At 41.6% G+C, this 13,134-nt stretch overlaps 1 protein-coding gene across 3 annotated transcripts in view; it reads left to right on the forward strand.

Moving 5' to 3' along the window:
* PELI2 (pellino E3 ubiquitin protein ligase family member 2) overlaps nucleotides 1-12,734 on the forward strand; it is a 64,206-nt gene extending 51,472 nt beyond the window's left edge. For all 3 annotated transcript variants that reach the window (XM_032112112.1, XM_032112113.1, XM_032112114.1), the window contains 4 exons: nucleotides 4,152-4,253; nucleotides 9,206-9,403; nucleotides 9,702-9,890; nucleotides 12,099-12,734. In XM_032112112.1, the coding sequence (XP_031968003.1) occupies nucleotides 4,152-4,253; nucleotides 9,206-9,403; nucleotides 9,702-9,890; nucleotides 12,099-12,665 (1,056 nt within the window). In that variant the 3' untranslated portion in view covers nucleotides 12,666-12,734. The remainder of the gene's footprint in view (nucleotides 1-4,151; nucleotides 4,254-9,205; nucleotides 9,404-9,701; nucleotides 9,891-12,098) is intronic.
* Nucleotides 12,735-13,134: the final 400 nt, after the last annotated feature.

Below are 13,134 nucleotides of genomic sequence, written 5' to 3' on the forward strand. Positions count from 1 at the left end.
TAAGGAGGCAGGGGAAAAACCAAGGCCAAGTGTAATTCCAGCCAGGAGGAAAGATATTACTGGAAACTTGAGCTACTAGCAAAGTCGAGAAGTGAAAAATAATTTTAAAAAAGAATATTTGCTTGGGCTGTGTTATTGTGGGGGTGAGGTCATGGGCCTTCTCCTTTCAGTCTCTGTTAAAATTGGGCAGTTTTCAAAATGACTAGAATACAGATCTTGAGGTAATGGGGGGAGCTGTGGGGTTTGCCTTGGGCCACGGGGAGGAATCCTCCTGCTCACCTTAAGAGCAGACTCAACATCCAGTGAGGTTTGGAGCTTCCATCTGGAAGACCCCATGGAGATGGCTGGATTGCTGAGCAAACATGAGCCCTGTCTTGGAAAGGTGCTGGGGCAATCTGTCCCTTCATGCCACATAGAATATGGCACCTCAGGGTTCTCTTACTGCTTTTGTTTGGCATTTGGACTTTTAAAAATCCCTCAGCCCTGCTGTGAACAGTCATTAGCAGTGGAATTATTCTGGAAAAATCTCTTGCTGCTCTTTGTTCCCCCTATTCCTCCACAGGGTTTTGGTCAGTTCATCTGCACTTTGCTCTCTGTTTCCTCCAAAGGGAGTTACTTGAACTCAGCAGCTCGAGACAGTTAAGTGTATGAAACCAACTTTTGTGTAGGCAGCTGAATTCACCCAGCCTTCATCTCCTGACCAACATTCCTACTGGGCAAGAAGTGGGATGTGCTATGGCCAGCCTGGAGCCACATGGTTTGGATTGGCGTGGTAAGCTCAGGCTATGGATGTTGGTGAGATTTTTCTAGCATTTGAATCTGTTGGAAACTAATTCAGAGTGGTTTTGGTTTTTTTTTTTTCCTGTTCAATTGATAATTTCCATTAAACTTCTAAGAACCTGAAAAATAGGAACAAACTGCTCAAAATAAGTTCAGGGAAGAGTAAAGGAGCCCAAAATGCTGGAAGTGCCTGAAGGAAGATTTCTCTTCCATGACCACTCAGGTGAAACCACAACCCGGGGGTTTATGGTTGGATTTGATGATCTTAGAGATGTTTTAAAACCTACTCAGAATTCCAACTCAGAAACCGACTTAGAATTCCACTCACTCAGAAGCTTAGTGGATTCCAAGAAAAAGTTTTGAAAATACCCAGTGTTGCTCTGGTGGATCTTGGCAGCCTTGAGGTGGAGGTGAAGAGACAAAGGTAAAGTTTAATGCCAGGTTCTTGCTCTTTCTTGTCCTTTTTCCTGCCTGGAATGTGAATATGGCGGTGTCCAGCCTGAAACTCTGAATTTATCTGCCAGAACTTGTGAAGCTGCTGTAATTCTTGTGGGAGTGAGGGCTTTTCTCACTACTTCAGGTGCTACACCAGGGCAATTATGTGACAGCATCGAGAGGTTTTGAGGGGGGAATCCTGCTGACAGAAGAAACAGTCGGGAAATTTGAATGCTAAAAGCAGTAAAAAGGAAAACTCACTGTTTTGGTTGCAACAAACCAGATTTGTGCACTCAATCTCCAGACTCTTCTGGGACTTGTAGTAGTGTGGTTCTTTGGTTCCTCAGGCAGTCAAAATCCTTCATGATTTTGCCTGTGTCTGCATTCCACTCACAATAGTGTTTTATTAGGAGTTTTAACTTCCACTGTTCCGTGTAGTTACTAAAATACTGTTACTTGTCACTTTTTTTACCTTTTTTTTTTTTTTTTTTTAACTTGGAAGTGGTCAATTGCTTTGAGACCAGCTCTTAAAATGCCTGTAAAGTGTCTTTAAATTGGAGCAACTGTTGGTGCTGAACAGGCTGTGAAAGCACACAGGTTGAAACATTTCTCATAATGTTCTTGGCTTTTTCAAAAAATGTTTACACAATTCCAGGAAATTAAATGTCGTGTTTCTTCACTGAAAATAACTGGGTATAAATAATGGAAAACAAAGAGGAGGGGAAGTAAATGGAGAAGAAAAGTTGGGAGGGGAATGGAGCACACACAGAAGATTATGTCCTACCCTGGAATTTCAGAGGACACACTGACCCTGGTCAGTATTATTAATATATCTAAGCCCTGAGCTCTGTAGGCGTAGGGCACGACCTTACTCAGTAATTCAGCAAGTCCTTGTGTTTCCCTCCGTGTTTTTTCCAGCAGACCTTAAAACTTTCAGCTTGGGTTCTCACCAAAACTTTTATGGGATCCAGAAGCTTGTCTTGACAAGAGCAGGAGCTTGGGGTACACATCCCTGCCTGGGCATTTTGCCTGGGTGCTGGTGGCCAGTGCTGTACAGAGTGGCTGGAGCTGCAGTCAGGGCTGTCGTGTTACCAGTCTGTCTTCTGTTGTATTCCAGCTGCCCCAGAGTTTTGTGGAAATGAGTGAAATCTTGTGTATGAAAGCTATTGCTTTCTGATGTTTGAAATGATGATATCTGATAATATGAATATGAACTGATTATTGCTATGTTAAGCTTAAAACTTAAGGTCTAAGAGTCTCCTGATTATCACTTTATTTCTTTTATATCCTAGGAACACCTGAGACCTGCCCAGGGCTTGAGACCCCTTTCTTAGTTGTCAAACAGGCACAGAGGAAAAACTTTTGAGATCACAGCTCAGTGTCCTGGCAGGTCACAGAGTGTTAGTGACTTCATCCAAACTGCATCTTGGTGCCATTTGTTCTTGCAACATATTGTGTGCCACTGTAGTGGTTACTGCAAAACACTATAAATAATCTGGGAAATTCAGAATCTGCCTATTGCTGATTACCAAGTGTGTTTATATCACTTTTCAGCTGTTACAACTCCTAGACTTTGTCTTCAAGTTTAGTTAAAGGCTTTATTGCAGAAAAGAAATACTGGGAAAGGTCCTCATGCCTAATCATAGAATGGTTTGGTGGGAAGGGACCTTAAAGATGATCCAGTTCCACCCCTCTGCCAATGGCAAGGACATTTTCCACTAGACCAGGCCCTAGAGCTTCCAGTAAGAGGCATCTTGTAAAAGCAGTCTCTGGTGTTGTAAATGCATGAGGTTTGCAAAAAACTATTCTTCCATTATGTGTTTTCAATAATTCTGTGTCAAATACTCTTGCTAACCCTTAGTAGGATTTTAGTATGCACATAGATGTTTTTAATACCTCCGGCATTCAGAAGGATTTTTAATGATTTGTTCAATAATTGATGTAGCTTTGGCATAATTTAGGCTTTTGTGAGAGATGGCAGGCAGATGAGTAGAATATATTTAGTTGTTTAGTTTAATCATCCCTATCTGTGAATTCTTTAGGTGAAAAGCAGAATGAAGGAATGGAGCAAGTAAGAGAACCTCTTGGAGAAAATTATCCTCTTAGCTGAAAACTGGAGAAAGCCTTAATTAACCTATTAATCCATTGCTTAAGTGTCTGCAAAGTGTTTTCTGAGCAGTAACAGTCATTACCTTCCAGAATTGTGTGTGGTTATATGGACCTTTATATTTACATCTATTTCCCTGTTAGCCAATAGATTCAGTTTCTCAGCTCATTTCCCTCAATTTTGGTAAGATAAAGCAGAAAACAGGAGCTGTCCTCTTCTTGTATTGTTTTAAATACTGAAATACCATTTAGTCTTTGATGCTAAATCCATATCTATAGACACCAGTCCACTCTGACAGGCAGTAAAAAGTACTCTTTAATGAGGAAAACAACACTGAAAGTGTTTGGGTTTTGTCACCAGTTATATAAAATTGCTGGGCTCTTTCTGATATAACCAGAAATTTACCTAACAGTAATGATATCCCTGAAATCCTGGCTTTTAACTGGAAATCAGTTCTATTGCTCACTTTAAAAAAAAAAAAAACCAACGACAAGCCAAAACTCCCTCAACTCCAAGTCTTTGCTGGTGTACAAGTTGGTACAAGGGTTAGGAACTAAATATGGTTTCAGAGAAAAAAGGTGTTTGGAGTCTGAACTGTAAAAATGATAAGTATTGGGTACTTCTGAACTAGAAACAAACCAGTGCAGCTTGGGGGTTTCCATGAAAAACAAACAACAAAAATCCTATTGTATGTGTTTACCCAACCTTGTAATAACATGTTACGATACACTGCTTTTCCTGATCATAGCAAAGGTGTTTATGTAGCAATGAATTTGATTACAGTATTTTTGTGTGTAATAGACACCTTTTTTTATTTTTTATTCACCAGGCAATCAGCTCGAAAGGTCACCACAGTATCTCTTTCACATTATCCAGAAGCCAGACAGTTATAGTGGAATATATTCATGATAAAGATACAGACATGTTTCAGGTAAGGCTCTAAAATACTTGGATTGTTTTTTGAAAGCAACATATGGAACCTCAGTTCTGCATTGTCCTCTGGGTATTCTGTGACCTGTGGGGTTTCCACTGTCTAACCCAGCTGCATTAACATGGGAGCACTTTGAAATTTTGCATTATGCTCCTCTTCTCAAACCTACACCCAGCATCTGTTAATATTCTTACTGACTTACTCCTTTAATTGTGCTCTGCCTTTTCTCCAAACACAAACAGTACTGGAGAGAAATGCGTGCTCTCTTTGGATTCATGAATGAGCACAGAATTACACCCACCACCCTCCAGTTAATCAAGTCTCTGGAGTAAAAAGGAAGTGGAAAGGAGTAGGGCATGGAATGGGGAAGGAGGAAGGTGAAAGTGAAGATGGGGAGGGGAATGTGGGAGCTGTGCAGTAGGGGAGACAAACCAGTGATAAATGATAAATTGTTCCTGAGGGGTGTGCAAATCTCTCCGGTGGTGTAGGGGACTGGAGTTTCTGAGTTTCTCTAAGCTCTCATCTATGGTCCAACACACACTCACTGTCCCCTCTCTGCATTTGTGGTTTTTTCTGCATCATTTAACATTCTGCTAACCTGAGTGATTTTCTTGTGCCATGGTTATTTTTATGTATAAGAGAGAGCAGAAATCCTGTGCAAACTTAGACTTCAAACTTTGGGAACCTAAACATGCCAAACAACCTTTTTCATTCTAGACTAATCAGGTCTGTGTTATCTTTGACCTCTAATTAGAGCATCTGACCAGGAATTGTTACCCCTCCTCATTCAGCCTTTCATATTTAGAAGGGTCAGCAGTTGAGTGCTGTTGACAGAGGAGGAAATAGCTCTTTGGAGATGTCGTTGCCTCTCTTGACTTCTGTGTTTTGCTCTATATTAAATTTTCCCAGTGTGACTGAAACTATTAGGTCCAAATAGGAATTGATTAAAACCCAGTCCTGTTCATTTGCTGCAGAATGAAGGATTGAACAGCCAGAGTGAACTGAAATAGGTTTTTCTATGTCGACTAGGGAAAGAAAAATGTGACCCATCCATTGGGGTTACTGTGTGATACTTGTTTGGCTCTTGAGTAGCTCCAGTGAAATTTTTTCCTGCATATAAATTTTGAAAAGCCGTTTTTGAAAGCTGGATTTTTTCCCCCCCTTCTTCAGTACAGTAAAAAATGAATAAAGAGTTGCAGAACAGCTGCTTTTCTGTGCATATTGCATTGACAGCTATTGCATAACGTCCTAGTGGTGGGTACAGCTTTTATTGAGAGGGATAAGGCACCATTTCAGTCTTGGGATGTGTAGGGGGTCCTGCTGTGACTTGATCTCAGTGTGACCTCCAAGGGCTGTGTCCTGGTTCAGGTTTCTGCTCTCTGGCTGGTTCCTGGGGATTGCATTCCGTGCATTGGCCTGCAGGGGCTGATGGCTGGGGAGAATGGAAACAGCAGTGGTCTGGTAGACTGTGGCAATAATTCCCCACTGAAGCAATGCCAGAGCAGTTGAAGAGGTTTCCATTATTGATATGAGCCATTAGATTTTAACTGTACTCATGAATCTGTTGGAGAAAAGTTACTTGAGGATGTTTAGTGCAGCCCTGTGGTACGTGATAATGAATTTCATGTCTGTTGGTCTGCAGAGTAGAGTTTCATTGCTGGCCAAGCATCACTTGGACACAGTCCTTGGAGTTTGTTGTTTTCTTTTCAAATGTGTGTTCCTGGCTTGTGTAGGATGTGGAAGTTGAAAAGGGAAGGATAATTCTGGACCACAGGATTATCCTGAGCCATGAGGCCCCACTTGGACTGCTGTTAACATGTATTATCCTGGACAAATCACTTGGCTTTTTGTTCTTGATTTCCACTGTGCTTCCTGAGCGTTGTTCTGCTGTGTTGTTCATAGTTTTGGTTTTTGGGGTTTTTAAAATGTAATTATATAATGAAATTTGTGTGCAAATGCTACTATGCACCTTTGTCTTAGTGACATCCAGGTCAGATTTCTTCATTTAATTACAAAAAGAATATACAAATGTGCTCCTCTGGCATCTCCCAGGCTCTGTATGCTCCAGCATCCATGAGCTGCTGTAAATCAAGATTTTCTTCAGAGTTTAACCATTCTGTTGATGAAGCATTAGCTGAAGTTGAACCTGTTCCTTCATGGTTTGATGGGGTGAGAATGGGTTGATTTTACTTGTTCATGACACTGCAAAGAACCAAAATGTGTAGCTCCTACCCTAAATAACTACAAGTTTATACAAGAAGCAAGTACATTCAATATGAAGCATTGATTTTTTTCTGAAGAACGGCCCTTCAGAAGATGCAGAGTCCAATTCTCTCTCTCATCAGAGTGAAATTCTCTTGAAGCCCAGGAATGTGCAGCTGTTAAATTCTGTGCTGGCAGGTTTTGCCTTGTGTCAGGAGCAGTGTTTTACCAGCATGGCTGTGACTGACAGCAGACACCAGCAAACCAAGGGACTGCCTGCCTCTAATGCAGCCTTTAACAATCACCTGCAGAGGAGACAATGCTCGCTGCCTTCTGCAGCACCTGGGAGGTTTATGGGTTCTTGTTGGAAGTAACTTAGGGAACTCATATGACACAGTTAACAAGAAAGGTCCCAAAATACAGCCTGAAATTGCTAGAAAGAAGAAACTCTTTTGTGCTGTGGAGGAAAATGGGAGAAAAATGAGTAATGAAGTGTGGAAAGAGCAGCTCTGAATAATGGAGCTCGCTCTGTAGTGACTGTAGTCTGCAACAGCAGATGAGTTAAAAGTTTTGGAGGGTGAACGTTGATAGCATCAAGTTTTTCATTTATTCCTTAGGCACTTGCTTTTCAGGTAATCTCAAACCCATATTTTTGATTTAATACAGAGTTGAGAAATTGCCAGATTTTGAAGGCCACTTGTTCACATAAATTCCAGTGCCGAAAAGTAGCACAGTGCATGAGACTGATCTTCTAGAAGGCTCTCTCAACAGGAAAAGGGAAGAAAACCAAATACTTTAAATACTTGATTTTGCATAGACATACTTGTGACACAAATGAGATAAGTACTTAAGTGTTTATATAAAGTATTACATATCATTCCATAGATTTAAAAAAAACACACAGAAGCATTGTTTATAGATCTTAATGGTTATATCCAAACATATTTGGATTTCGTGGTGAATGATTAGTGTGATGTAAGAAAGGCTGGGAGCACACACTTGTGTGCTTTGTCATCCTTTAAGGAAAAATGAGGCAGGTTTTTTTCTCTATTTGCATCTAAAAGGTTTGAGAGAATGATCTATTTCAGAGACTGCAAGAGGCAGAAACTTGCTATGAACAAATTAATTCCATATTTGTTATTGATTATCCTTTAAGAGACTCCACATACAGATAGAGAATAGTCAGAAGTTATTCATGAGGTTCCTGCTGCTGCTCAGTGCTGACTCTTAGCAGGAATTGCTTTGGATGGGAAATAGAAGCCTGTTAGAAATAATACTGTAAAAGGAAGAAGAATATTGCTTTGTAAGATTTAGCTTCAAGTTGTCAAGTTATATAAATCAGAAATATTCCATATTAAATAGTTTCTAAACTCTGTCTCCTGAGTATTCTACTAGACACTTTCTGTGAGAAATTGAAATGCACACTTTTGATTAGGCCTTGTTGAGTATTTCCTCTGCAGAGAGCTCATCCCATTTTGCTGAGCCTTGTGATATGGAGACAGTAACTGGCTGTGTTGTTGAAGACATGAATTTTGACATGTGTTAGAGTGTAACCCTGCAAAATAGAACTTGAAGCAGGAGAGAAGTACAGGAGAGATCCCTGTACTATTCCTATCAATTCCGTTGTGACAAGGGTTAGGTGTTGATAATATTAATTTCCTTTACTCCTGAACAGTGTTTCCTTAAAGCAGATGTAGTTTGCAGAGATGTTTGTTAATGATGGCTCCCCACAGCTGACTTTTAAGAGCAAGATCTGAGCAGAATAGAACTTCTTGGGGGACAATGAGATCGTGTTTTGTGAGGAGGTTATTTTATATACATGTAAGTACCAGATAAGGTAGCTTCATGTGAAGAGTATTCCTAATTCTGTTTCATCACAAGGTGTCTGTGAAATTAATATTCTGTTCCACTTCTTGTTCCTCAGCTCCACTTTCCCAGTTATGCTCAAAGTTGGTGTAACACTAATTTGCCTGGAGAAATATTGATAAAGCCTCACTGTCTGTCTGTCTCGCAGTCAGATCTCTCCATCCATGTAGTCATGAAGTTTTCTGTTCCAGATGTTTCCAGATTTAGAATTAAAACTTATACATGGCAAGATAGAAAAATATCCCTGTCTAAAGGTCAAGTGTGTTTCATTCCTGCTGAAGAGAGTTTTTTTAGTTCTGTTAGTCACTCATGTGCATGATTAGGAATGAATTTAATCATATGGCGGGTTTTACCTGAAAACTGTTTTTTCTGGGCCTAGAAATCCTGAAAACATGAAGGTGGGTAGCTCGTTGTTATGACATATCAAAATAACCAAGTTCTGGGTCTAAAATGAGTCCTTTATTTTCATGGCAAATAAATTTGGGACTGGAAAATGTGAGTAAAACTCATCAATCCAAGCTAATGTTTTCTTGACTGACAGAATGTAGTGGCAAGTAATTTGCTGTGGTTGAATGAGGAAATAGCAAGGTGATAATACTTTTTTTGGTGACAATACTCCTACCAAACAAATCAGCTGTGTTGATTTATTTCAAGCAAGCATGAACATCACTTGTGGCAAGTGCAAATTTGTCATTCCATGTCCGTGATGTATTTCTGCATAGGAAAAATGTGGAAATACAGGTTAGTCTCTGGTTGGATCTCACCATCTGAAAATTCAGCAGGCAGTAGTTTATCAGCAGTATTAACCTGGCAAAACTGTGTCCTTAATGCTTCATATTTCTGTGGGTATTTCTAGTTATACCATTATCTTAATTTTTTTGCAGGTTGGGAGGTCAACAGAAAGCCCCATAGACTTTGTAGTAACAGATACTATTTCAGGAAGTCAAAATAATGATGAAACCCAGATTACCCAGAGCACCATCTCCCGATTTGCCTGCAGGATTGTTTGTGACAGAAGCCCACCATACACAGCCAGGATCTTTGCAGCTGGCTTTGACTCATCTAAAAATATATTTCTTGGTGTAAGTACTGCTAATAATGATGTTACGAGCAAGCTCTGGTTCATATTCTGTTATTTTCAAGTCCCCAAATCTCCTTGTACTGGTTGATAACTTGTCCTGTCATTAGGCTTTTATTACTCCAATGCACCAGCTGCAGTGTTAAGTAGAAACTGCAGTTTTATGTGCCTGAGTTATCACCAGCAGAGACTCGTGGTCATAATTGTCTATAACAATGAAGCTGCACTTTAGTAACTGTTAGTGGATTTTCTTTAGGTTGTTGTGATGTATTTCTGATAGTCATTGTGACTGTCACACGTAGGAAAAAGCAGCCAAGTGGAAAAACCCCGATGGCCACATGGATGGATTGACAACCAACGGGGTGCTGGTCATGCATCCCAAAGGAGGCTTCACGGAGGAGTCCAAGCCTGGAGTGTGGCGGGAGATCTCTGTCTGTGGGGATGTGTACACGCTCCGGGAGACCAGGTCTGCTCAGCAGAGGGGCAAACTGGTAAGTGGGAAGTAACTAAAATTAATCAAGGGATACTTTTTTTTTGCTGGCTTTGAATGGAGGCAGTTACAGGGTGACTGTCCCTGAGTGTAGTGGGCACTGCAAGCTCCGACTCTGTGTGTGACAGCAGATTTTGTGCTGCTGTTCTGTTACTGATCGTCTGGGAGAACACTCAAAACTTTCTGCTAATGCCACTTTTCCAACTGAAATAGCACAGAGTGTGAAAGCTAAATAAACTCTGCTCTGGAATCTCCATCTCTGAAGTGTTCTCCTGGGAAATGGGGATGTCTGGAAGTTGCTGCATGGGAAGCTGTCTTTTGCAGTTCTGCCTGAAGAGTCCACTTTTGTGCAAAAGCAGTTTGGGTAAAGGCAGCTTCTGTTTGATTTATCTGCCACTGGGAAGATAAGCCCTGGAAGTATATTCCTGTTTTCTCCTGTGAGGCAGGATGGGCTTTCCCTTTCCCAGAAGTGAGAGATTTCAGCTGCCAGAGACCTGTGACACATAAAACCAGGAGAGAAGTTTCATGAACTGACTTTTCAACTCTGCTATTGGCTTTGCAGAAAACTGACTGCTGAAAGAGTTAGGGGAATGGAGTTGGGCTGTTCTGCTTTCAGCAGACACCCTGCAGGACATAAATTGCTTTGTCACACTGATGGTGGCAGGCAAACTCGCCTGGGGACCTGGACAGATGATGTGGCAATTGCAGCCTTTGTACGTGGTTAGCAAAACACCTTTTTAGTGCTGCTAAAGAGAGGCACAGCAAAACAAATGAATCCCCCCTCCCTGCATCCAAAATGAGTTGAATTCTCATTTAAATAAAATTGCATGGCACACTGGTATTGATGTGATCAGTATTCGTTGATTGGGTTCATAAAACCAAATGCAGGCTGTATAATGAATTGAACACGTTGCATATGAGGGAGCTTTTTGCTTTGCTGTTTGTGAAGGAATTATCTGAAAAGAGCATCAGATCAGGGCTTCTCTCATCTCTACTTGAACCACTAAATTTTTCTGCTGGAATTACTTTGCACTGGTGACCTCTTATATGTAGTCTGTATTGTACCACTAAGGTGTTTTGTGCAAGGATGATCCACAGTTAATCTGTGAATTTAAACTGGATTAAAATGTAAATGCCAAATTGATTGTCATTCATAGTATTCTTAGGCAGATGTGATGATTTCATGTGACCTACTTAATGTATTTGTTTGTATTTGACTGTTTGTTCTGCATTAGTGGTATTTTCTGCATGCTTTCTGTGTATAAAGCCAGGCAGTAGGTCTGTTTTTGTCTTTAATTTTACAAAGAGCCTTTTAAATATATATATTCATCATTAATGAACTGATAGCAAAACCATGGGTTACTTATATGTTTGTGACATTAAAATAAAGAATATTTCAGCCAAGTACAATGTGTGTTTGGCATAATCCCTTGAAAATGTTTTAAGTACCCGCTTTTAATCAGAGAGAAGCCTTTAGGCAGTGCAAGCTGGGGCTGTGTTTGCTTGGAATACTTCATTAAATAAAAGGCCTAATGAGTGGGGTGAGTAATTGTTCACAAGCTGAGCCTGTGTGGCTTCTGTTGCAGAATTTGTCACCTGAGAAATTCAGCTGGTAATTCAGTCTGCTGCAGTGATAAACCATGCAGGTACCTGTGCTGCTGAGGCACAGTCTGGGAGCTCATGCTTCTGCAAAACGCTTGACTCCTGCCACAACCCCAGAGAAAATGAGATCTAAGAGGCAGAACAGCTGGCCTGTCCTCGGTAGCAGTTTTTAGTCCAAAAAGGATTTTCTTTACTGTGTGAGCAGCTTCTGTCAGTCTGTGTGGGCAAAGAATTCCAGGAGAGAATCTGCTAATGCAGCCCTTAGGGAATGGCACGTCTTTTCTTCAGTCTATCAGGACTTACTGAAATACGACAGAGGCACACAGGGAATCAACACTGGAGAAAAAAGTGCATGCTCAGGGGCCTGAAGAGTGTGTATAACAATTTGTATTGCAACTGGAAATGCAAATCCCCTGTACAAGCACAGAATAAGAGAATAATCCCAGATATAGGTTAGGAGGTGAGGTGGATTCAGGACGACAATAAGACAAAATCAAGTAGCATCTAAGGATGGTAATGCTGAGAACAATGCTGAGACTGCAGAACTGACCTGGCTGTCTGTAAAAGCTCTCAGGCTAAACAACCTCCTCTTGTGTCCTGCCACCAGGTAGAAAACGAGACCAACATCCTGCAGGACGGCTCCCTGATCGACCTGTGCGGGGCCACCCTCCTGTGGAGAACGGCAGACGGACTCTTGCACACCCCGACGCAGAAACACATCGAGGCCCTGCGGCAGGAGATCAACGCCGCCAGGCCCCAGTGCCCCGTGGGCTTGAACACCTTGGCCTTCCCCAGCATCAACCGCAAGGATGTGGTGGAGGAGAAGCAGCCTTGGGCCTACCTCAGCTGCGGCCACGTGCACGGCTACCACAACTGGGGCCACCGCAGTGACACGGAAGCCAACGAGCGTGAGTGCCCCATGTGCAGAACCGTTGGCCCCTACGTGCCTCTGTGGCTGGGCTGCGAGGCCGGCTTCTACGTGGATGCCGGGCCCCCCACCCACGCTTTCACCCCCTGTGGACACGTGTGCTCCGAGAAATCTGCCAAATACTGGTCCCAGATCCCGCTGCCTCACGGGACTCACGCGTTCCACGCCGCCTGCCCGTTCTGCGCCACGCAGCTCTCCGGGGAGCACAACTGCATCAAGCTCATCTTTCAGGGCCCCATCGACTGAGAAATCACTTTGCAACGACCACAATAAAAGTTTTCTTTAACGGTTTACTGTGAAGATTTTTGCCACTAACTCTAGATTTTACCTTTTTTTATAATGTTATTAATAGGGGTTGGTAGGGTGGGGATGGGGGAGCGACATGGAAGTGGAAGGACTGTGGTGGAATTGGGATACATTGATACCTGGAACTTGACAGATATCAGTGGTGTTGCATGCTCAAAAGCAGCATATTCATGGAGTCTTCTTGGTCAAATTGTAGTATATTTGTAATCTTTTTATTAGTACCCTGGATCAGAAAAAGGTGTCTTAAATGATTTTTTTAAGCTAAGATTTTTTAATGGAAAGGTTTTTTCTTCTAAACTTTGACAAGCCTTTAAAACCTATTTTTCAAATCTAGAAGGAACATACAGAATGTAACTGTCTTTAATTTGCAATATAATTTAACTTGAATAGTTTCTCAAGGAGCAAATAC

The sequence above is a fragment of the Corvus moneduloides genome, chromosome 6, assembly GCF_009650955.1.
Source record: "Corvus moneduloides isolate bCorMon1 chromosome 6, bCorMon1.pri, whole genome shotgun sequence".
In the NCBI taxonomy this organism is placed as follows: Eukaryota; Metazoa; Chordata; class Aves; order Passeriformes; family Corvidae; genus Corvus; species Corvus moneduloides.